This window comes from Macaca fascicularis, chromosome 7 (genome assembly GCF_037993035.2).
Source record: "Macaca fascicularis isolate 582-1 chromosome 7, T2T-MFA8v1.1".
In the NCBI taxonomy this organism is placed as follows: Eukaryota; Metazoa; Chordata; class Mammalia; order Primates; family Cercopithecidae; genus Macaca; species Macaca fascicularis.
The window spans coordinates 18,918,646-18,942,025 of NC_088381.1; the positions used below are offsets into that span (position 1 = coordinate 18,918,646).

The 23,380-nt window shown below is 40.6% G+C and overlaps 1 protein-coding gene across 12 annotated transcripts in view; it reads left to right on the forward strand.

Moving 5' to 3' along the window:
• The window catches only part of GANC (glucosidase alpha, neutral C), a 98,074-nt gene that overhangs the window by 62,272 nt on the left and 12,422 nt on the right, over positions 1-23,380 (forward strand). For 8 of the 12 annotated variants that reach the window (XM_015452709.4, XM_045397204.3, XM_045397205.3 and 5 more), the window contains 8 exons: positions 400-635; positions 4,902-5,028; positions 5,972-6,051; positions 8,227-8,370; positions 9,486-9,582; positions 17,963-18,064; positions 19,553-19,796; positions 21,224-21,288. In XM_015452709.4, coding sequence (XP_015308195.3) covers positions 400-635; positions 4,902-5,028; positions 5,972-6,051; positions 8,227-8,370; positions 9,486-9,582; positions 17,963-18,064; positions 19,553-19,796; positions 21,224-21,288 — 1,095 coding nt within the window. Of the gene's footprint in view, positions 1-399; positions 636-4,901; positions 5,029-5,971; positions 6,052-8,226; positions 8,371-8,622; positions 8,809-9,485; positions 9,583-17,962; positions 18,065-19,552; positions 19,797-21,223; positions 21,289-23,380 lie in introns of those variants that run through there. The other 4 variants (XM_045397208.3, XM_073995605.1, XR_006699784.3 and 1 more) reach the window with 3 other exon arrangements.

Here is a 23,380-nt window from a genome sequence, read left to right on the forward strand (position 1 = left end):
TTTTCTATTCCCTGTGCCCCGAATGCTCTATCTATTCTTCCTATCTGGTCTATTCCTACTTAGTCTGCAAGGTCCAAGCCAGGTTTTATCTCCTCTGTGAAGCCTTTCAAGACCCTATACTTCACCGCAGGCAGAATGTATTAACCTCTCTGTGTTCTGGTAGCGCTAGACTGATACGTTAACCTGGTAGTTATACCTCAGGACAGAGCACTTTATTTACACTCCTGCCTCATTAGCCAGGTTGTCACTTCCTTAAAGGCAAGGACTATGCTGTCTTCTCTTTGATATTCTAAGCGTGAGCTCAGTGCTGAATACTCTGTAGACATTCAGGAAATGTTTATCAAATGAATAATGCTCATTGCGGTGGCAGTTGACTCAGTTGTCATCTCCCTCTTTTAGGCACACAAGCCATGCCCCCTCTTTTCTCTTTGGGATACCACCAGTGCCGCTGGAACTATGAAGATGAGCAGGACGTAAAAGCAGTGGATGCAGGGTTTGATGAGCATGACATTCCTTATGATGCCATGTGGCTGGACATAGAGCACACTGAGGGCAAGAGGTACTTCACCTGGGACAAAAAAAGATTCCCAAACCCCGAGAGGATGCAAGAGCTGCTTAGGAGCAAAAAGCGTAAGGTAAAATAAGCCAACATTTCTGAACCTTTTAATTACAGAGTTTTAAAAAATGTTTTAAACTTGCCTTGGCACGTCAATGGTGGAGAAACATCTGATAAAAAATGGCTGTGAAAATAGTAGATTCAAATATAATTGTCACTGTGATAAGAGAGAAAATGAATGGTGAAAAGGCGATGACCCTATCCATTCCTGGCTTAGTTATCTAGGTCCCCATAATGAAGAAAGGGTCTAGCATTTTCAGTTCCATTTGTTGTGGCCACCCTGTAGTAATATGATCTCCCCACTCAAAATTTGGTTTCCATGTCTCAGTTGGTGACACCACCCAGGCACCAAGGGTAATTAAAAAGTTTATTACTCATCATGATGAGAATTTCTGGGGAGAGCAGGGGTGGCTCCCAAGCCGGTTTGAAAATGGCTTGAGAGAACTGAGAAAGCAGATTGACTCAGTTTTTATGGTGGTTAGCGGGTGGGGACAGGGCAAGGGCTCTTGCACGCAGGCTGAAGCTTAGATAGTTTGAACCCCCTGCTGGCACCAAAGGAGGGAGCACTAGAGCTTTATTTGTTGGCTTGTCCAGATACGGGCAGAAGGGTAAGCGGGGAGTAGCAGGGCTTGAAAAACCCTTAACAGTCAAATATCAAATATTATCAAATTCTTTAATACACTGCTTTGCATGCATGCTTCCTTGGTGGACTCCAGCTGTCAATCTGGCCAAAAAAAGAATAGAAATAGAAAATGGGGAGGGAGAGAAGCCACTGGAACATGTATAATGCTGTTTTCCAGTTCCAGGAGTGGTGGTGGTGGTAATAGCGATAATGAAAAGATGGAAGGAGAGAAAAAAATGGAGAGAGGAGAAGTGGGGTGAAACCCTATGTGTATCATGTAAATGAATAAAGTCCCTCTCCTTGAAAGTAAGGTTGACTTTTCAACCCATTCCTTTGACCTCCCCACCAGGCTTTTCACAGATGGCCAGAGCCAATCCATTTAACTCCTAATTTCCTAATTAATAAATAGCTACCATATATCAAGCTATTATGGGCTAGGCAATATAGTAAAACACATTATTCCATCCAGTGATGACAAAACTATAAGGTAGGTCTTGTTACCCCATATTTTAGATGAAGAAGCTAAGGCTTAGACTGGTTTCAAAATTTACGCAAAGGCACACGGTGAATAAATAGCAAGACAAGAATCTGAACCCTGGTCTGCCTGACTCCAGATCTTCTGTCCTTAATAAGTAGTTATTTACCGAGGAACCTTCAAGATGCTATACTAGTGCTGAAGAGTATACAGAGATGAGCTCCTTGTGGTCTTACAGGGAGTGAAGAAAAGGCAAGTATCCAGCCACAATACAGGGAAGTAACATAAGGGCCAAAGAAAGGTCAGGGTAGGGGACAGGCCAAGAAAGAGAAGATTGTATCCTCAAGACTTAAGCAGGGCTTTGTTTCAGAGGTGCATTTTATTTTATTTATTTATTTTTATTTAATATTTTTTTCGGGACAGAGTCTCACTCTGTCACCCAGGCTGGAGTGCCATATTGCAATCTTGGCTCACTGCGTCCTCTACCTCCTGGATTCATGTAATTCTCCTGCCTCAGCCTTCTGAGTAGCTAGAATTACAGGCATGTGCCACTATGGCCAGCTAATTTTTGTATTTTTAGTAGAGACGGGGTTTCACCATGTTGGCCAGGCTGGTCTTGAACTCATGACCTCAGGTGATCTGCCTGCCTGGGGCTCCCAAAGTGCTGGGGTTACAGGCGTGAGCCACCATGTCTGGCCTAGAAGTGCATTTTAGATGAGCCCTGAAGGATGTCCCTAACTAATGGGTAAGCAGGGAGAGGGAAGAGGGCAGTGCAGCCAGAGGAAGGAGCATTAAGGGTGTTCGGAAAGTAGTGCACAGGCAAGGCTGACAGCAAGGCATGTGAGGGTTCTAATAGTGGAGGATCTGACCAGAAAGGTTGGGACCTTTTTGTAAACTGCTTTGTATGCATTTGGAAACATTACAAGTTTTTGAATAAGGGGTTAATATCCAGAATATATAACAAACTCCTACAACTCAGCAACAGAAAAACAGTTAAAAAGTGGGCAAGGAACTTGAATAGACATCTCTCCAAAGCAGATACACAAGTAGCCAACAAGCTCAAGAAAAGATGCTCAACACCACTAATCATTAGGGAAATGCAAACCAAGACCACAGTGAAATCCCATTTTGCATAATTAAGATGACTACTATTTAAAAAAAAAAAAACAATTGTTGACAAGGATGTAGAGAAATTGGAATCCTTGTGCACCGTTGGTAGGAATGCAAAATGGTACAGCTGTTATGATATGATTGTTCCTCAAAAATTTTAAAATGGAATTACTGTATGATCCAACAATTCCACTTATGGGTATATACCCAAAGGAATTGGAAGCAGGAACCTGAACAGATATTTATACACCCATGTTTATCGCAGCATTAGTCACAGTAGTCAAAAGGTCAAAGCAACCCGAGCTGCTTGGGTTGCAGCTCCCTTGACAGATGAATATGTAAACAAAATGTGGTATATACATACAACAGAATATTATTCAGCCTTTAAAAGGAAGGAAATTCTAATAGATACTAAAGCATGGATGAACCTTGAGGATAAATGCTAAGTGAAATAAGCCAGTTACAAAAAGACAAATACCACGTGATTCCACTAATTTGAAGTAATTGGAGTAGTCAGATTCATAGAGACAGAAAGTATTATAGAATGGTAGTTGCTGGAGCTGAGAGGAGGGAATGAGAAATCATTATTTAATGGGTATAAAGGTTTAGTTTTGCAACATGAGAGAGTTCTGGAGATTGACTACACAACATTGTGAATGTGCATACTTAACAGTACTAAACTGCACACTTAAAAAAGGTTAAGATGGTAAATTTTATGTTATGTGTATTTTACCACAATTAAAATATTTAGGCTGGGTGCAGTGGCTCACACCTGTAATCCCAGCACTTTGGGAGGCCGAGGTGGGCGGATCATCTGAGGTCAGGAGTTCAAGATCAGCCTGGCCAATATGATGAAACCCTATCTCTACTAAAAATACAAAAAAAAAAAAAAAAAAAAATTAGCCCGGCATGGTGGCGGGCACCTGTAATCCTAGCGACTTGGGAGGCTGAGGCAGGAGAATCGCTTGAACCCAGGAGGTGGAGGTTGCAGTGAGCCGAGATCGTGCCACTGCACTCCAGCCTAAGTGACAGAGCAAGACTGTCTCAAAAAACAAACAAACAAAATTTAAGAAAAAGTTTGAGCAATGAAGAATTAAACTTTAATATTCAGGACTGATTAGAATAGAGATGAGGAAGGAGGATTAGATGGTGTTCTGGCCAAATAAAGTGTTACTGAGGCCCTAGACTGGTAGAAGTGATGGTATTACAAAGTCACGGAGAGATGCTAGAGACGTGACACTGTGGCTTACAACTTTTCTCAAATCTCCTTCCTAATATGCCTGCACCAGTGGGCTTGGGGACTTCATTTTTTTTTAACATGTTATCCTCTTAGTTTCTTTAATGTTTGCTCATATCAATGTTATCTGAGCATCTAAATGTCTAGGGAGCACGTACCCTGCCTACTTAGTTCTCTATGTATAGTATGCAGCACCCATCATCATGGACAGATAGACACTTAATGCTATTTAAAGAACATCTATTGGTTAGGCAGCAATAATTAAAAAAGAGCATTGGCCTATTTTGCTTTTGTTTTTGTTTTTGTTTTTTTTCTTTTTTAGAGATAGGGTCTTGTTCTGTCACTCAAGCTGGATTGCAGTGTCATCATCATGGCTCACTGTAGCTGCAACCTCCCCAGCTCAAACAATCCTGTTGCCTCAGCCTCCTGAGTAGCTGGGACCACAAGTGGACACCACCGCGCCCAGCTAATTTTTAAATTTTTTTGTGGAGACAGGGTACCACTATGTTGCCCAGGCTGGTCTTAAACTCCTGGCCTTAAGCAATCCTCCCACCTTGACCTCCCAAAGTGTTGGGATTGCAGGTGTGAGCCACTGCGCCTGGCCAGCATTGACCCAGTTTTGCTATCAGTTGAAATTCTCATAAGCACATGAAAGGTTATAGGGTTTTACTGGTGTCTGAAATACTTATTTTGTTTTGTTTTTGGTTTTGTGTCTGAAATATTTCAATACTAGTTGTAGTTGTTTGTAAAAACTTAGCCCCCAAACTATGGTGAAAACATATACATGAACATTTGTCTTACATAAAACTGATGAGACCTCCAAACCTTCATGTCCTGACAGCTTGTGGTCATCAGTGATCCCCACATCAAGATTGATCCTGACTACTCAGTATATGTGAAGGCCAAAGATCAGGGCTTCTTTGTGAAGAATCAGGAAGGGGAAGACTTTGAAGGAGTGTGCTGGCCAGGTTTGAAATCACTTTATACACTTATTATTTCCACTTGTTCTGTCCCAATTAATAAAGGCTGCATGGTGCTCATTGTGCTCCCTTGTAGATGTCTTTTGCTCCTCTAGCTACATTTTAAGCATATAATTTAAGGAAGAGATAGTATTGCCTTCTTTTATATCTTTCATAACACTTGGTACTGTATGCTTTGTATGTATTTATCAATCAATAATTGAATGAATGAAAAATAAGCAAACCTCAGTGGCATGCTGTTTCTCTAAGCAAACAGTGGTAAAAAGTTGGGGAATAAGAAAAGCGGAGGAGGAGAAAGAAAAAAGGGGGTTCTGCAAGCTCTCTCCTTGTAATTGCTCTTCACCCTTTTAGCCCATAGTTTTGGCTTCCCAGGCTTTCATGAGTGACCTCAGCCACCCTGGTGACTATGAATTGTTCATTTCAAAAGTTATTAAAAATTATTAATTTAAAGCCTTGGTAGAAACTCCCCAAGGACAAAAGGAAAATCACCACATTGTTTAGAAATAGAGATAAAGAGTCAGCACCATCTCTTATAAATCCATGCACTGTAGAAAAACCCTGTACCTTTCTTTTTTTCCCTTTACATCCCTTGAACACAATTCTCTGTTCTCTTTAAGAACCAAGAGATCACTGCAGGATATTTACCATCCTTACTTGGGCTGTCTTAGGCCATCAGTAAGGGACAGGCTCCATCATGATGCTTGTGCATTGGCATTCCCCTGGGCCTCTGGTATTGAAAGATCTAGTGATTATCACTGGAGCCCAGCATTGCCTTCATTCACTTCTCAACAGACCATGCCTGTGTCAGCCAACTTTCATGTTTATGTAAGGTACCCATTTCCCAGCTCTCACATCTGATATCTTCTTTACAATGCATCTTACTGTGAGGACCACTGTTCTTGACACGCTCCCTACTGTTCTGCCTCCACAGGTCTCTCCTCTTACCTGGATTTCACCAATCCCAAGGTCAGAGAGTGGTATTCAAGTCTTTTTGCTTTCCCTGTTTATCAGGTTGGTTTTTATTCCTTTGTTCTTTTCGAGTTACCTGAAAGAGTGAAAGAAGCAGAAAAAGTGATTGAATAAAACTATTCTTTTTCATTGAGTAGCTTTTCATATATAATGCTTTTATTAAAAGGCAAGTATGGCCACCACATTACAGACTCTGGGGGTGCTGGGAGAGGTGCCATATGCATAACCAAATGCACAAAAGCTGTGATTTTGACCTCTATTATAATAGACTCTATGATATATCAAAGTACTTTATAGCAGAGGTTTATTATATTTTCAAATTGCTATATATATTTTTTATATAAAATTGTATTCCATAACTGTTATTTAAATACGATGATACATGTGAAAATATCTTACAACATATTTGTCATTAAAAGTGAAGTGTGATTTTTAAATAATCTGATAAGAACCACAGAGAAAACTGGAGAGGCCACATCTGGAGAACTGTTTTCAACCAATTATGATGATATTAATGATGGCAGTGATGATGATGATACCTAATGCAAATTGAGTACTTGCTGTGTGCCAAGCACTGTGCTAAGGACTTTATGTGCATCATACCATTTGTCTTCATAATAACCCTCTGAAGTTGGAACTATAACTAAATTTAACCCCATAGATGAGGAAACTGAGACATAGAGAAGCTTAAAAACTTGCCAAGGTCACGCATCTAGTAAGTGGTGGAACCAAAATTTGAACTCAGGTCTGTTTGTCCCCTAAGCCCAGCTTTTAACCACTGAACTCTAGTTTCTGGCATCAAGTATTAGGGCACTAGTAAACAACTTAGTACAGGGATAGACAAGCCTTGGGCCAAATCTGGCCATGCCTATTCATTTCCCTATTATTTGTGGCTGCTTTCGTACTACAATGCAGAGTTGAATAATTGAAAAAGAGACCTCATGGCCTGCAAAATTGAAAATATTTACTATCTGTACCCTTACCAAAAATGTTTGCCAATCCCTGCCTTAGATGGTTCTAAAGGAAAGATATGGTAGTTAAATATTTGGAAATCATTTACCCTTATTCATAGAAGTACACGTTTAGAAATAAAGATTAAAAAACAAACAAACAAAAAAATCAAGTAAGCCACCTCCAGGCATTTGAAAGACTTCCATGTGGGCGAGGTGACAGATGTATTCTGTGGGGTCTCAGAAGGTAAGCTAGGTAGGCTCTGCAAGGGGAATGTTATGTACAAAGAGCAGGATTTTTGAAAAATAATGGAATGAGCTGTCTGAGGGACTCCCTGTCTTTTTTTTTTTTTTTTTTGAGACGGAGTCTCGCTGTGTCTCCCAGGCTGGAGTGCAGTGGCGTGATCTCGGCTCATTGCAAGCTCCGCCTCCCGGGTTCACGCCATTCTCCCGCCTCAGCCTCCCAAGTAGCTGAGACTACAGGCGCCCGCCACCACGCCCGGCTAGTTTTTTGTATTTTTAGTAGAGACGGGGTTTCACCATGTTAGCCAGGATGGTCTCGATCTCCTGACCTTGTGATCCACCCGCCTCGGCCTCCCAAAGTGCTGGGATTACAGGCTTGAGCCACCGCGCCCGGCCGGACTCCCTGTCTTTTTAGCTATTCAGTCAAATGCCAAAAGATAAGGGATTCTAGAAAAGACCAGGGATTCTGCAATACCATGTTAACTAGATGACTCAACTGTCCCTAAATTGAACAGTTCTGTGTAGAATACAAACTATAGATCATGTTAACAAACAAGTATATTGGCTGTCAAGTCTTTCAGAGTATTAGAGAGAAGGTAGAATCTTGTCATGTTCAGCTGTAGCTGCCCTTAGTTAAGAGTTACAGCATCCGATGAATGAGAAAGAGCCCAATTGTGAACATTCACAACCTTTCCCATAGGAGTCCTGCATGGAGGTCTTGGAATGAATTTGCCAGGTAATATATATTTCACAGACAACACAGGGCAGCACTCTTTTATTCATCAGCAAATATTTATTGAGATCTGTCTATGGGCCAGGTATTATTCTAGATGTTTGGGATTTATTAATGAACAAAACAGACAAAATGTCATGCCCTGTGGAACTTAAACTCTAGCAGTGGAGCAGAGGACAGAGCATAGATAATAAACATAATTTTTAAAATGAGGTAGGAAAGAGGAATGATGAGAGCTATTATATAGACATCATCAATGTAGGAGTGTCATGACCAAGGTTTACTTCCTAGGGATCTACGGATATCCTCTTCCTTTGGAATGACATGAATGAGCCCTCTGTCTTTAGAGGGCCAGAGCAAACCATGCAGAAGAATGCCATTCATCATGGCAATTGGGAGCACAGAGAACTCCACAACATCTACGGTTTTTATCATGTAAGACATCCAAAAAGAAGTAAATTGGGCTCGTGTGACCTGCCTTTTGGCTGAAAGTCATTTGCTTTGTAATATAATGGCTATCCTCTACTGTTCATTTCTCTTTGTGTGTTTTTTCTGACAGTTGCAATGAGTGTTAAGTAGTAGCCAATACAAGACTTTTTATTATTTCTCCCTTTGCTTCTTTTCTTTTCATGATGAACTTTTAAATATTATGAAATTAATTATAACATAAAACCTCTGCCTCGATAGGAGCCATTAATAAGTGGCACTCACTGGCTACCACCTCAAACTTTTATCGATGCAAGCAGTGTATAAATATGTGAATGAAGGTAATTAAAACAAGTGTTTTAAGATTTCACAAATATCTACATACAGCAAGTCTTATATTCACACTGCAGGAGCAATATTTAGAACACAGACACACAATTTCAATAAGTATACTTCAAAAATGTAGAGCCTTCCTTAAGTACTTAGCTTCCTCAATAAAGGTGGTAAAATTATCTTTCATTTGCCAACTACATCCAAAAGACATGGCAGACACTTGCCCTCATGTATACCCATGGTTCTTTGTTATTTTCAAATTGTGACTGTATTCCTGTGGCCCTCTCACCTATTGGTATTTTCCAATGGGAGCTTTTGGCTAAATATAAGCCTAGTTTTCAGATAGTATGCGTTTGCCTCTGTAACAGCCTGTTGCAGTAACTGTAGACTGCTTTAGTTAGTGAGCTTTCTTATATAGGTCAGGGCCAGTCATTTAACCTCTCTGAATCTCAGTTTTTCCTGCCAATGAAAACTGTCTCTCAGAGGTTGTTACGTAGATTATATGAGAAAATTGTATTAAGTGCCTAGCAATAGTAAGCACCAAATAAATGCTAGATGATTGTTTATTATTATTTCATTGCTATTGTTAACCAAAGAAAATTTTCCATTCTTTTAATAGGGGAATTTAGAGTAGTTTCATTATACTATGAAACTTATTTGATGGATTTATTTTAATATTTTCCATTTCATGCTCCTGCTTACTGTTTGCTTTTTGTATTTTAGATAGCTTATTGAGAATGTCTATACAAATCCAGTCATCTCTTTGAAATTTTTCTTGTTTGGTGATATAGCAAATGGCCACTGCAGAAGGACTGATACAGAGATCTAAAGGGAAGGAGAGACCCTTTGTTCTTACACGTTCTTTCTTTGCTGGATCACAAAAGTATGGTAAGGAATGGCTCATACCAGACTTAAAAACACATTAGCAACTTTTTTTTAACCATTTATAGAATGTGATATTACTGTGTTGATACCTTCCTTTTCTTTTTTTTTTTTTTTTTCATTTTTTCATTTGTTTGTTTGAGACGGAGTCTTGCTTTGTCCCCCAGGCTGGAGTGCAGTGGCACAGTCATGACTCACTGCAGCATTGACCACCTGGGTTCAAGCAATCCTCCCACCTAAGCCTCGTGAGTAGCTGGAATTACAGGTGCACACCACCACACCCCGTTAATTTATATATGTATATGTATTTTTTGGTAGAGACAGGGTTTCACCATGTTGCCCAGGCTAGTCTCGAACTCCTGGACTGAAGCGATCTGCCCACCTTGGCCTCCCAAAGTGTTGGGATTATAGGTGTGAGCCACCACACTCAGCTGATGCCGTCGTTTTCAGTAGCCATTGGTCAGGCCTTTGATTGTAGACAGTGGTATGCCCTAAAGTATGCATTTTGTCCTGTAAGGCGGAATAAACAAATTTTAGTCCTTTGATACTTGTTTCCCACTGAAGAAATGGGCACTTAATTGTTGGGAGAGTAACTTCTAAGTATTCAGTTTGTTGGGATAGTCATCTTTGATCCTGTCTCTTTGATTTATCAAAGCCAGGGAGATACACCTCTAACACATTCCGTTAACCAACTGTTCCACTTAGCAATGTGGCTTAAAATAGACCTGGCTGTTGCGTGTGGTCAGGGTCATCTATAACTGGATGCAGTTTACCAGCTAATGCAGATCTGGTTCAACTTAACCACCCTGTGGCAGGAAGACTATTTTAAGTCCCCTGGCCTTGCATAAACAACAAAGAGCTTAGATCCTAGTTTAAAGAATCCAGCCCTTACTATGCTGTGGACATTATTAAGCCTCCCACTCCACCCCTGAAAACCAGGCCCTGTGGCATTCTGGAAAGGGCCAAAATACTACAATCTCAGGCAAAGATTCATATACAGAGGTATTCAACACAGCAGTAGTCCTTGAAACAAAAGTAAGAAAGAAAATCTAAATACATAACAATAAGAGAATAGTTATAAAAGTATGGTATAGCAACATGATAGATTATCGTGAGGCTATTTATGTTTAAAAAAATGTTTTTCTTTTTTTATTTTCATAAGGCTATTTTAAATGGTAGCTTTAATTGCATGAGAAAATGTTTGTGATATGATAAATTAAAAAAGGAATGCCTAAGTGTTTATAATATCCTAATTTTGTATTGATATGTATTAGATGTACATATTTTCAGGATATGTGTGATAATTTGATATGTTCATATAATTAAATCAGAGTAATTGGGATATCACCTTAAATATGTATCTTTTCTTTATGCTAGGAACATTTAAATTATTCTCTTTTAGCTTTTTTAAAATGCACAATCAGGCCGGGCGCGGTGGCTCAAGCCTGTAATCCCAGCACTTTGGGAGGCCGAGACGGGCGGATCACGAGGTCAGGAGATCAAGACCATCCTGGCTAACACGGTGAAACCCCGTCTCTACTAAAAAATACAAAAATCTAGCCGGGCGAGGTGGCGGGCGCCTTTAGTCCCAGCTACTCGGGAGGCTGAGGCAGGAGAATGGCGTAAACCCGGGAGGCAGAGCTTGCAGTGAGCTGAGATCCGGCCACTGCACTCCAGCCTGGGCGACAGAGCGAGACTCCGCCTCAAAAAAAAAAAAAAAAAAAAAAAAATGCACAATCAAGGCTAACTATAGTCACCTTACTGATCTATCAAACATCAAGTCATTTCTTATCTCAATTTTATAAAAGATAAATGAAAGATAGTAATTTAAATAAATATGTAGGTAGATAGGCAGACAGTTAAATATAAGAAAATGATATCATTTATATAATTTATATAAATATATATATTTGATAATATCAAAAAGAAAATATAAAAAGATAAAAATACCTTGGTGATTTTGAGTGATTTTCATTTTTTTCTTTTACCTAACTTTATTTTACAAACTGTCTACAAGTATCATTTTTAATCACAAAAGAAGTATTTTTAATGAAAACATTTACCAGCAACAGTTAAAACAAAGATAACAGAAGATTTGAGTATTAGGTTATTGTTGATCTCTTATGTTGCTCCATTGCTTAGCCTGCAGTACTCTGTGTGAAGCTATCAGCTTTGCTTCATTGTGTAGCAAGACATTACAGGAAACACTACTTTGTTAAGTCGTATGCGATGATCAATAGCCATAGAGACCTTCTGACTAAACAATGATATGAGACATGAAAATATCTGCATGTTTATGTGAGCTTTCTTGATGAGAATGTCTCCATATGGATTTCAAAATCTTTATGTAGATACGTACATATCTCACTTGAAGTCAAGAGGAAATTAGAATACTTTTTTAAAAGAATAATCCCTGGAAAATATTTTTTTGGGCCAGGGTGCAGTGGCTCACACCTGTAATCCCAGCACTTTGGGAGGCCGAGGCGGGTGGATCACCTGAGGTAAGGAGTTTGAGACTAGCCTGATCAACATGGTGAAACCCTGTCTCTACTAAAAAAAGAAAAAAAAATTAGCTGGGCGTGGTAGTGCGCACCTGTATTCCCAGCTACTAGGGAGGCTGAGGCAGGAGAATCACTTGAACCTGGGAGGCAGAGGTTGTAGTGAGTAGAGATCACACCATTGCACTCCAGCCTGGGCAACAAGAGCAAAACAAAAAACAAAAAAAAAGTATTTTATTGGTCAGGAACAGTGGCTCATATCTGTAATCCCAGCACTTTTCTGAGGCAGGTGGGCAGATCACTTGAGATTAGGAGTTTGAGACCAGCCTGGCCAACATGATGAAACCCTGTCTCTACTAAAAATACAAAAATGAGCCAGGCATAGTGGCATGTGCCTGTAGTCCCAGCTATTCAGGAAGCTGAGGCAGGAGAATTGCTTGAAACTGGGAGGTGGAGGTTGCAGTGAGCCAAGATTGCACCACTGCACTCCAGCCTGGGCGACAGAGTGAAACCCCATCTCAAAAAAAAAAAAAAGAAAAAAAATTTTTCCTGGCCATAGGGCAGCCTAAAATTTCTATGAAAGATTAAAACAAAAATAGCTACCAAAACTATTTTGGTAGAAGATAGACAAAAATGCTTCAGGAGTAGTATATATTTAGTAAAATAAGATTTTCCCTTTTATGGCTGTCTTTGGTGGTATATAATCTCTCATCACAAACTCTTAGCAACTCTTCAGTAAATAAGAACAAGAACACTGGCTTAGGCATCAGAGTGCCTGGGCTCAAATCATGCCTCTACCACTTAATAACTGTGTAACTCTGGGTAGATTATGTATCCATTGCTTGCTATACTTCCCTCATCTGCAAAATTGAGTTTATAATAGCGTTTATCTGATAGGATTGTTGTGATTATTAAGTAGGATAATACTAGCAAACTATTCAGCACAACACCTGGATCAGTATGGGTTAAATAAATGTTAATTATTGTTATTGCTACTGTTATTGGGTCTCTGCTTTATGGCCTGTAACCGTTCTCTCGAATTTTTTAGGGTTTTCTTTGGGAGCAGGGGGTGGTGGAGGTGGGAGGAAATAGGTACATAGATCAATGGAACAGAGTAGAGAATCCAGAGTATCCAACACATATGTGATCAATTGCTTTGCAACAAAGTTTCCAAGGCAATTTAATGGAGAGATTATAATTTTTCTTCAGTGTAAATGGTTCTGAAACAACTGGATATCTGTGTGGGGAAAAAAAATGAAACTACACCCCTGCCTCATATCATATTCAAAATTAAACTAAAAAATCAACTCATTTTAAAAGCTAAAAATACAAACTAACTTCTGGAAAAAACATAGAATAAAATCTTTTTTTTTTTTTTTGAGATGGAGTCTCACTCTGTTGCCCAGGCTGGGATGCAGTGGCATCGTCTCGGATCACTGCAACCTCCACCTCCCTGGTTCAAGTGATTCTCCTGCCTCAGCCTCCTGAGTAGCTGGGATTACAGGTGCCCACCACCACACCCGGCTAACTTTTACATTTTTAGCAGAGACAGGGTTTCACCATGTTGGGCAGTCCGGTCTTAAACTCTTGACATCAAGTGATCCGCGCTCCTCGGCTTCCCAAAGTGCTGAGATTATAGGCATGAGCCATCGCATCTGGCCAGGAGAAAATCTTTATGGCTTTGAAACAGACAAAAATTTCTTAGAAAGAACACAAAAAGTATGAATCATAAAAGAAAAAAATGACAAATTAGACTTCATCAAAATTTTAAAATGTCTGCCCTTTCAAAGACATTGGTAAGAAAATGAAATGGCAAACCACAGACTGAGGAAAAAAATATTTGAAATATACATATATAGGTATATCAGCCAAAATACTTGTATCCAGAATATATAAAGAACTTTTACTACTCAATAATAATAAGAAAGACAACCTACTTTAAAAAACAACCTACTTTAAGAGTTGGTTTTCTGAAAAAAAAAAAAAATAACAAAATAGATAGACTGCTAGCTAGACTAATAAAGAAGAAAAGAGAGAAGATCCAAATAAACATAATTAGAAATTACAAAAGAGAAAATCTAGGAGAAATGGATAAATTCCTGGACACATATACCCTCCTAAGACTGAACCAAGAACAAATTGAATTCCTGAAAAGACCAATAACAAGCTCCAAAATTGAATCAGTAGTAAAAAACCTACCAACCAAAAATAGCCCAGGACCAGAGAGATTCACAGCCCAGTTCTACCAGATGTACAAAGGAGAGCTGATACCATTTCTACTGACACTATTTCAAAAAATTGAGGAGGAGGGACTCCTCCCTAACTCATTCTATGATGCCAGCATCATCCTGATGCCAAAACCTGGCAGACACACAAAAAAGAGAAAATTTCAAGCCAATATCCCTGATGAACATTGATGCAAAAATCCTCAAAAAAAATACTGGCAGACTGAATTCAGCAGCACATCAGAAAGCTTATCCACCATGATCAAGAAGGCTTTATCATTGGAATGCAAGGTTGGTTTAACATACCCAAGTCAATGTGATTCATCACATAAACAGAACTAAAGACGAAAACCACATTATCATCTCAATAGATGCAGAAAAAGCTTTCAATAAAATTCAGCATCCCTTCTTGTTAAAAACTCTCAGCAAACTAGGTACTGAAGGAACATACCTCAAAATAAGAGCCATTATTTGACAAATCCACAGCCCACATCATACTAAATGGGCAAAAGCTGGAAGCATTCCCCTTGAAAACTGGCACAATACAAGGATGCCCCCTCTCACCACTCCTATTCAAAATGGTATTGAAAGAAGTCCTGGCCAGAGCAGTCAGGCAAGAGAAAGAAATAAAGTGCATCCAGATAGAAAGAGAAAGGAAGTCAAACTATTCCTATTTGCAGATGACATGACTATATCTAGAAAACCCCACAGTCTGAGCCCAAAACCTCCTTAAGCTAATAAACAACTTCAGCAAAGTCTCAGGATACAAAATCAACATGTAAAAATCATTAGCATTTCTATACACCAACAACAGTCAAGCCTAGAGCCAAATCAGGAACATAGTCCCATTCACAATTGCCATGAAAAGAAGAAAATACCTAGGAATACAGCTAACCAGCGAGGTGAAAGATCTCTACAATGAAAACTACAAAATGCTGCTCAAAGAAATCAGATATGACACAAACAAATGGAAAAACATTCCATGCTCATGGATAGGAAGAATCAATATTGTTGAAATGGCCATACTGCCCAAAGCAATTGATAGATTCAGTGCTATTCCTGTCAAACTACCAATGACATTCTTCACAAAACTAGAAAAAAACTATTTTAAAATTCATATGGAACCAAAAAAAAAAAAAAAAAAAAAAAAACAAAGCCTGAATAGCCAAGGCAATCCTAAGCAAAAAGAACAAAGCAGGAGGCAATATGCTACCCAACCTCAAACTACTACAAGGCTGCAGTAACCAAAACAACATGATACTGGCACAAAAATAGGCGTATAGACCAATGGAGAAGAATAGAGAGCCCAGAAATAAGATTGCACACCTACAATCATCTGATCTTTGACAAAGCTACAAAAACAAGCAATGGGGAAAGGACTCCCTCTTCAATAAGTGGTGCTGGGACAACTGGCAAGCCATATACAGAAGATTGAAACTGCACTCCTTTCATATGCCATATACAAAATTAACTCAAGATGGATTAAAGACTTAAAAGTAAAACCCAAAACTATATAAAAACCCTGGAAGACAACCTAAGCATTACCATTCTGGACATGGGAATAGGCAAAGATTTCATGATGAGGACACCAAAAACAATTGCAACAAAAGCAAAATTGACAAACAGGATCTAGTTAAAGAGCTTCTGCAGAGCAAAAGAAACTATCAATAGACTAAACAGACAATCTACAGAATGGGAGAAAATATTTACAAACTATGCATCTGACAAAGGTCTAATATCCAGCATCTATAAGGAACTTAAGCAAATTTACGAGAAAAAACAAACAGCCCCATTAAAAAGTGGGCAAAGAACATGAACAGACACTTTTCAAAAGAAGACATACATGTGGCCAACAAGCATATGAAAAAAAGCTCAACATCACTGATCAATAGAAAAAAGCATATCAAAACCACAATGAAATACCACCTCACACCATTCAGAATGGCTATTATTAAAAAGTGAAAAGGTAACAGATGCTGGCAAGGTTGCAGAGAAAGGAGAATGCTTATACACTGCTGGTAGGAGTGTAAAATAGTTCAACCATTGTGGAAAGGAGTGTGGTGTTTCCTCAGATAATTAAGAACAGAACTACCATTTGACCCAGCAATCCCATTACTAGGTATATACCCAAAGGAATACAAATCATTCTGTCATAAAGACACATGAGCGTGTCTGTTCACTGCAGCACTATTCACAATAGCAAAGACATGGAGTAAACTTAAATGCCTATCAGCTGTAAACTGGATAAAGAAAATGTGGTACATATACACCATGGACTACTATGCAGCCATAAAAAAGAATGGGCTATCTTGCCTGTGATCTAGTCTTTGATGTTTTTCTTTTTTATTACATTTATTTTTATATATGTGAATGAGATCATGCCCTTTGCAGGAACATGGATGGAGTTGGAGGCCATTATCCTTAGCAAACTAATGCAGAAACAGAAAACCAAATACCACATGTTCTCACTTAGGAGTGGGAGCTAAATGATTAGAACACATGGACACCTAGAGGGGAACAACAGACACTGGGGCCTGCCTGAGAATAGAGGGTGGGAAGAGGAAGAGGATCAGGAAAAATAACTAATGGGTATTAGGCTTAACATCAGGGTGACAAAATGAGAAAATAATCTGTTTACCGACATAACACACCTGTGCATGTACCCCTGAACTTAAATTTTTTAAAAAATGAGCAAAAGGGCCGGGCACGGTGGCTCAAGCCTGTAATCCCAGCACTTTGGGAGGCCGAGACGGGCAGATCACGAGGTCAGGAGATCGAGACCAGCCTGGCTAACATGGTGAAACCCCGTCTCTACTAAAAAAATACAAAAAGCTAGCCGGGCGAGGTGGTGGGCGCCTGTAGTCCCAGCTACTCGGGAGGCTGAGGCAGGAGAATGGCGGGAACCCGGGAGGCGGAGCTTGTAGTGAGCTGAGATCTGGCCACTGCACTCCAGCCCGGGCGACAGAGCGAGACTCCGTCTCAAAAAAAAAAAAAAAAAATGAGCAAAAGATTTCTGTAGACACTTTACAAAAGAAGATACATGAAGAGGCTGGGCATGGTGGCTCATGCCTCTAATTTTAGCACTTTGGGAAGCCAAGGCAGGTGGATCACTTGAAGCTAGGAGTTCGAGACCATCCTGGCCAACGTGGTGAAACCCCATCTCTGCTAAAAATACAAAATTTAGCCAGGCCTTATGGTACACACTTGTAATCCCAGCTACTTGGGAGGCTGAGGCAGGAGACTCACTTGAACCCCGGGAGACAGAGGTTGCAGTGAGCAGAGATCACGGCACTGCACTCCAGCCTGGGCAAGTGAGAACATGACTCCATCTAAAAAAAACAAAAAACCCATATGTATTATATGCAAGTTATATCTTAAAGTTGATTTTTCAAAGGGTTCCTCCTCTATCCGACCTAAACTATACTTCAAAAATAAGTGCAATTTCAGAATATTTTCCTAGAATGCTTGTTTTGTAGATTTTAATAACTTTTCACATTAGGAAATTGATAATTTTCATTGTAGAAAATTAGAAGTTATTTATTTTAAGGCAAGAAATCGGTTTTCCTTTTCATTAAGTTGTCTTTTACAAATAAGGAATCTACATAGGAAATTGAACGCATGGGTTGATTTGTGATTTTAATACATTGTTGCTTGTGACCAAAGGTGCTGTGTGGACAGGCGACAACACAGCAGAATGGAGCTACCTGAAAATTTCTATCCCAATGTTACTCACTCTCAGCATTACTGGGATCTCTTTTTGTGGAGGTAAGATGAGTCCTTTGAGGCTTGAAGTGCAAGAAAATAAAAAGTGAGGGTGTTTTTGTCAAAGCTGATTACAAATCCCTTCTCATTAGCTGTTGTGGGCAGACATAAATGTGGGAAAGAGAAACTGTGAGAAAGTGAAGAGGAGCGGATTAGAGGGGAGAGTGAAAGGCTTGCCTCAGAGCTATTTCTGTCTGGTCTGTGTTGAGGACATGAAATCAAGTTGTCGGAAAGGGAGCCAGAGCCATCTTCTTTTTTTTTTTTTTTTTTTTTTTTTTGAGACGGAGTCTCGCTGTGTCGCCCAGGCTGGAGTGCAGTGGCCGGATCTCAGCTCACTGCAAGCTCTGCCTCCCGGGTTTACGTCATTCTCCTGCCTCAGCCTCCCGAGTAGCCGGGACTACAGGCGCCCGCTACCTCGCCCGGCTAGTTTTTTGTATTTTTTAGTAGAGACGGGGTTTCACCGTGTTAGCCAGGATGGTCTCGAACTCCTGACCTCGTGATCCGCCCGTCTGGGCCTCCCAAAGTGCTGGGATTACAGGCTTGAGCCACCGCGCCCGGCCTCCAGAGCCATCTTCTTATCACTTCCTTCCTGGACAGTCTTGATAACTAAGTTTCTCTTCCTGACAGCTGTCTTTTCTTCTTGAAAGTGAGAAAAATAGAAGTACAAGGAATTTAGAAAATCAGAAAGCCTCACAGAAATTCTTTTCACTCAGCAGATTTAAAATTCTGTGGCATATTTTAACTGTACTAAAACAAAAGATATGCTCTTGAGAAAGATAAATTTAGTTAAAATAAGATTTTCCGATGGACTGTCTTCCCTGCATCCTAAGAATTCTCTGTAGATGAGAGATCTCAATATGGAAGGGGCTCAAGATGGCTGCAGTTCCAGCTGCTCCTTGTTTCCTGTAGGAGTAGAAGCAAATTATTATCATTCTTTTGATGCATGTGTTTTTATTTCATTGGTCTATGTACAACACAAGGAATATATATGCTGCTCAATGGCCCAGCATGGGATTCTATTCAGATAATCACAACCTCTACTTCTGATTATCTGCTTCTCTTCAGTTCTTTCTGTTTTTATCTTAGTTCAGCTGTTGCTTCCAAAGGAAATCAGTTGCCAACCACCCCCCTCCAACACACACACACACACACACACACACACACACACACACACACACACAGAGTTATTTAATCAGGCAGACATTTTTCAGTGTCTGGGTTATCTGTTTTGGGGAACACACAGGAATATTGATCTTGAAATAAAGCTTCTGACCTTTTGACAAGAAAGTAATATTCTAAGAACCCATTGTCAGATCCCCAAACAGACTGAATTATGTAGTAAGGGTCACCTGTTTGAGGCCACGGCTTTATCCTGTCCTTTGGAGTGCATATACTCTGCTTTTCTCCTGTCGGTCTTCAAGACCTTAATTTCCCTGTGTGCATGATTTATTCAAAGCTTGGTTGCCTCACTTGGCCTTCTTTTGCTTCCAGCTGACATAGGCGGGTTCATTGGGAATCCAGAGACAGAGCTGCTAGTGCGTTGGTACCAGGCCGGAGCCTACCAGCCCTTCTTCCGTGGCCATGCCACCATGAATGCCAAGCGACGGGAGCCCTGGCTCTTTGGGAAGGAACACACCCGGCTCATCCGAGAAGCCATCAGAGAGCGCTATGGCCTCTTGCCATATTGGTATTCTCTGTTCTACCATGCACACGTGGCTTCCCAACCTGTCATGAGGTAAAAAGCTTCCTCCATTCAGGGACTCCAGCAAGCAGTCTGTAATAGAAGATCTCAGTCATTAAAGAATGCAGTAATTATAGTGATTTCAAGAGAAAGGTGAAGAAATGCTACATATTTAATCAAATTTCAATAAGCTTATTGAGCAGCAGCGGTGAACAGGGTGCTGGCTGTTGGGGACACAGAAGATAAAAACTAGGTCTCGGCCGGGCGCGGTGGCTCAAGCCTGTAATCCCAGCACTTTGGGAGGCCGAGATGGGCGGATCATGAGGTCAGGAGATCGAGAGACGATCCCGGCTAACACGGTGAAACCCCGTCTCTACTAAAAAATACAAAAAAATAGCCGGGCGAGGTGGCGGGCGCCTGTAGTCCCAGCTACTCGGGAGGCTGAGGCAGGAGAATGGCGTAAACCCGGGAGGCGGAGCTTGCAGTGAGCTGAGATCCGGCCACTGCACTCCAGCCTGGGTGACAGAGCAAGACTCCGTCTCAAAAAAAAAAAAAAAAAAAAAACTAGGTCTCCTGCTTTGTGATTAAAATGTGAATATTTGATAGGAGACAGAATAGAGATATTTCAGAGAAAATGGAAGTGGCTTTGTAGTAACATTCATTCAGTATTTAACCTATAAGTATCTTCTCATGAAGAATAACTTATTTTGCTAGTCTTAGGCTTGAATCATATGAAAAAGAGTCTTGGCTCTTTGGCATGTTCCCATTTCCTTTGAATAGTTATAAAACTGAAAATAGGCCAGGCGTGGTGGCTCACACCTGTAATCCCAGCACTTTGGGAGGCCAAGGTAGGAGGATTACCTGAGGTCAGGAGTTCGAGACCAGCCTGACCAACATGGTGAAACCCTGTCTCTAAAAATACAAAAATTGGGCCAGGCGCGGTGGCTCAAGCCTGTAATCCCAGCACTTTAGGAGACCGAGACAGGCGGCTCACGAGGTCAGGAGCTCGAGACCATCCTGGCTAACACGGTGAAACCCTGTCTCTACTAAAAAAAAATACAAAAAACTAGCCGGGTGAGGTGGCAGGCGCCTGTAGTCCCAGCTATTCAGGAGGCTGAGGCAGCAGAATGGTGTAAACCCGGGAGGCGGAGCTTGCAGTGAGCTGAGATCCGGCCACTGCACTCCAGCCTGGGCGACAGAGCGAGACTCCATCTCAAAAAAAAAAAAAAAAAAAATGCAAAAATTGGCCAGGCGTGGTGGTGTGTGCCTGTAATCCCAGCTACTTGGGAGGCCGAGGCAGGAGAATCGGTTGAACCCAAGAGGCAGAGACTGCAGGGAGCCAAGATAGCACCACTGCATTCCAGCCTGGGCAACAGAGCAAGATCCATCTCAAAAAAAAAAAAAAAACCACTAAAAATGTAAGTGATTGATTGCAATAAGATGTCTATAATGATAAAACAATACTTTTTTTCTTTCCCCAGGCCTCTGTGGGTGGAGTTCCCAGATGAACTAAAAACTTTTGATATGGAAGATGAATACATGCTGGGTGAGCATTTCTGGGTTTTTTTGTTGTTGTTTTTTTGTTTTTTTTGAGACAGAGTCTCACTCTGTCACCCAGGCTAGAGTGCAGTGGTGCAATCTCAGCTCACTGCAACCTCCACCTCCCGGTTTCAAGCAATTCTCTGCCTCAGCCTCCTGAGCAGGTGAGATTACAGGTGCCTGCCACCATGCCTGGCTAATTTTTGTATTTTTAGTAGAGACAGGGTTTCATCATCTTGGCTGGGTGGTCTTGAACTCCTGACCTCATGATCCACCTACTTTGGCCTCCCAAAGTGTTGGGATTACAGGCATGAGCCACTGTGCCTGGCCAAGCATTTATTGATTAATTATAGTCATTTTAAAAAGTGTAATTATGTTTTTATTATATTTTCTAATATAAGAGCCCTAAAAAAAAATCCTAATTCCAAGAAAGCCAAAAAATAAAAATAAAGGAAATTCCTTCACCAAGATTTCTAATGCATTATTAGTAGGATCATACCTCCATTCTGTTGTGATGTAGCATTTCTCATAAATTGTTCTTGCTGACTTATTTGGTGGATGTCTTTTAGGATTCTTGTTCTGGGTTCACTCTTCTAATCCTGTGAGATCACTTTAGGGAAGGGAAGTAGAAAAAAACAGCCCGGGTGGTGATAGGAAAGAACCAGAAGAGCTTATTTCGTATGCAATAATAGGATTTTTTTTGGTTGACCTCTTCTTTAAGAAAGATTAACTATCAAATCCAGAACATAGAATTTTATCAGCTTAGTAACAGGGCTCAAGAAGCCAGGCTAAATATACTGTTCCCCAAAGGGTGAATCTCATTTCTGGGTTCTTTTTTTTTTTTTTTTTTTGAGATGGAGCCTCACTCTGTTTGTTACCCAGGCTGGAGTGCAGTAGTGTAATCTCAACTCACTGCAACCTCTGCCTCCCGGGCTCAAGCAATCCTCCCACCTCAGCCTGCTGAGTAGGTGGGACCACAGACATGCACCACTATATCTGGCTAATTTTTTTCTATTTTCAGTAGAGATGGGGTTTCGTCTTGCTGCCCAGGCTGATCTCGAACTCCTGACTTCAGGTGATCCACCCACCTTGGCCTTCCAAAGTGCTGGAATTACAGGCGTGAGCCACCACGGCCAGCCCCATTTCTGAGTTCTTTAAGTCTCCACTCATCTTTAGGTCTCAGTTTAATCGTCACTGCCTTGGAGACACTTCCTTGACCACTGCTTGTTTCCTTATACCTAATTCTACCTAGTAAAAATCAGCCCCTCTTATTATGTAACTTTCATTCCATTTTGTAATTTTGCCTCTTTTGGTATTTGTCTTAATTCTAATTCATTTGTAATTATTTTTTACTATTTGTTTTCACTAACTGTAAACTTCACAAGGTCAGGAGCCACGCTTGTCTTATTGGCCACTACATCCCAGAGCCTCACATGGTGCCCAGCATGCAGTAGGCACTCAAAATAACTATTTATTGAATAAAAGAACAAATTAGTAAGTGGGTAAATTTTACATATGTGTTGTACCAAGGTCAAAGCAAATTTAATAATCCAGATTGCCTTTAAGAAAACCAGAGGCCAGGCATGGTGGCTCATGCCTGTAATCCCAACACTGCAGGAGGCCGAGTGTGAGATCGCTTAAATTGAGGAGTTTGAGATTAGCATTAGCCTGGGCAATATAGCAAGACCCTATCTCTACAAAAAATTTAAAAATTAGCTGGGCACGGTGTGTGTGTACCTGTAGTCCTGTCTACTCAGAGGCTGAGGCTGGAGGATTACATGAGCATAGCAGTTAAAGGTTGCAATAAGCTGTGATTACACTGCTGCACTCCTGCTTGGGGAACAGAGTGAGACCCCATCTCCTGTCTCTAAAAAAAAAAGAAAGAAAAATAAAACTACAGCCTCTCTGATGATAACCGTCCAAGCAAGAGGTGCTGAGCATCCACACTGACCACACTTCTGGATAATAGTTGTGGGCTTCCCATCATCAGTGTCACTCACAGCAAATAGTGAAGCACTTGGAAAGGAGCAATGGTGCTTTGACTACTGACACACTAGCAGTTAGACAAAAAATGAGACCGATGGGCTGTGTCAGAATCC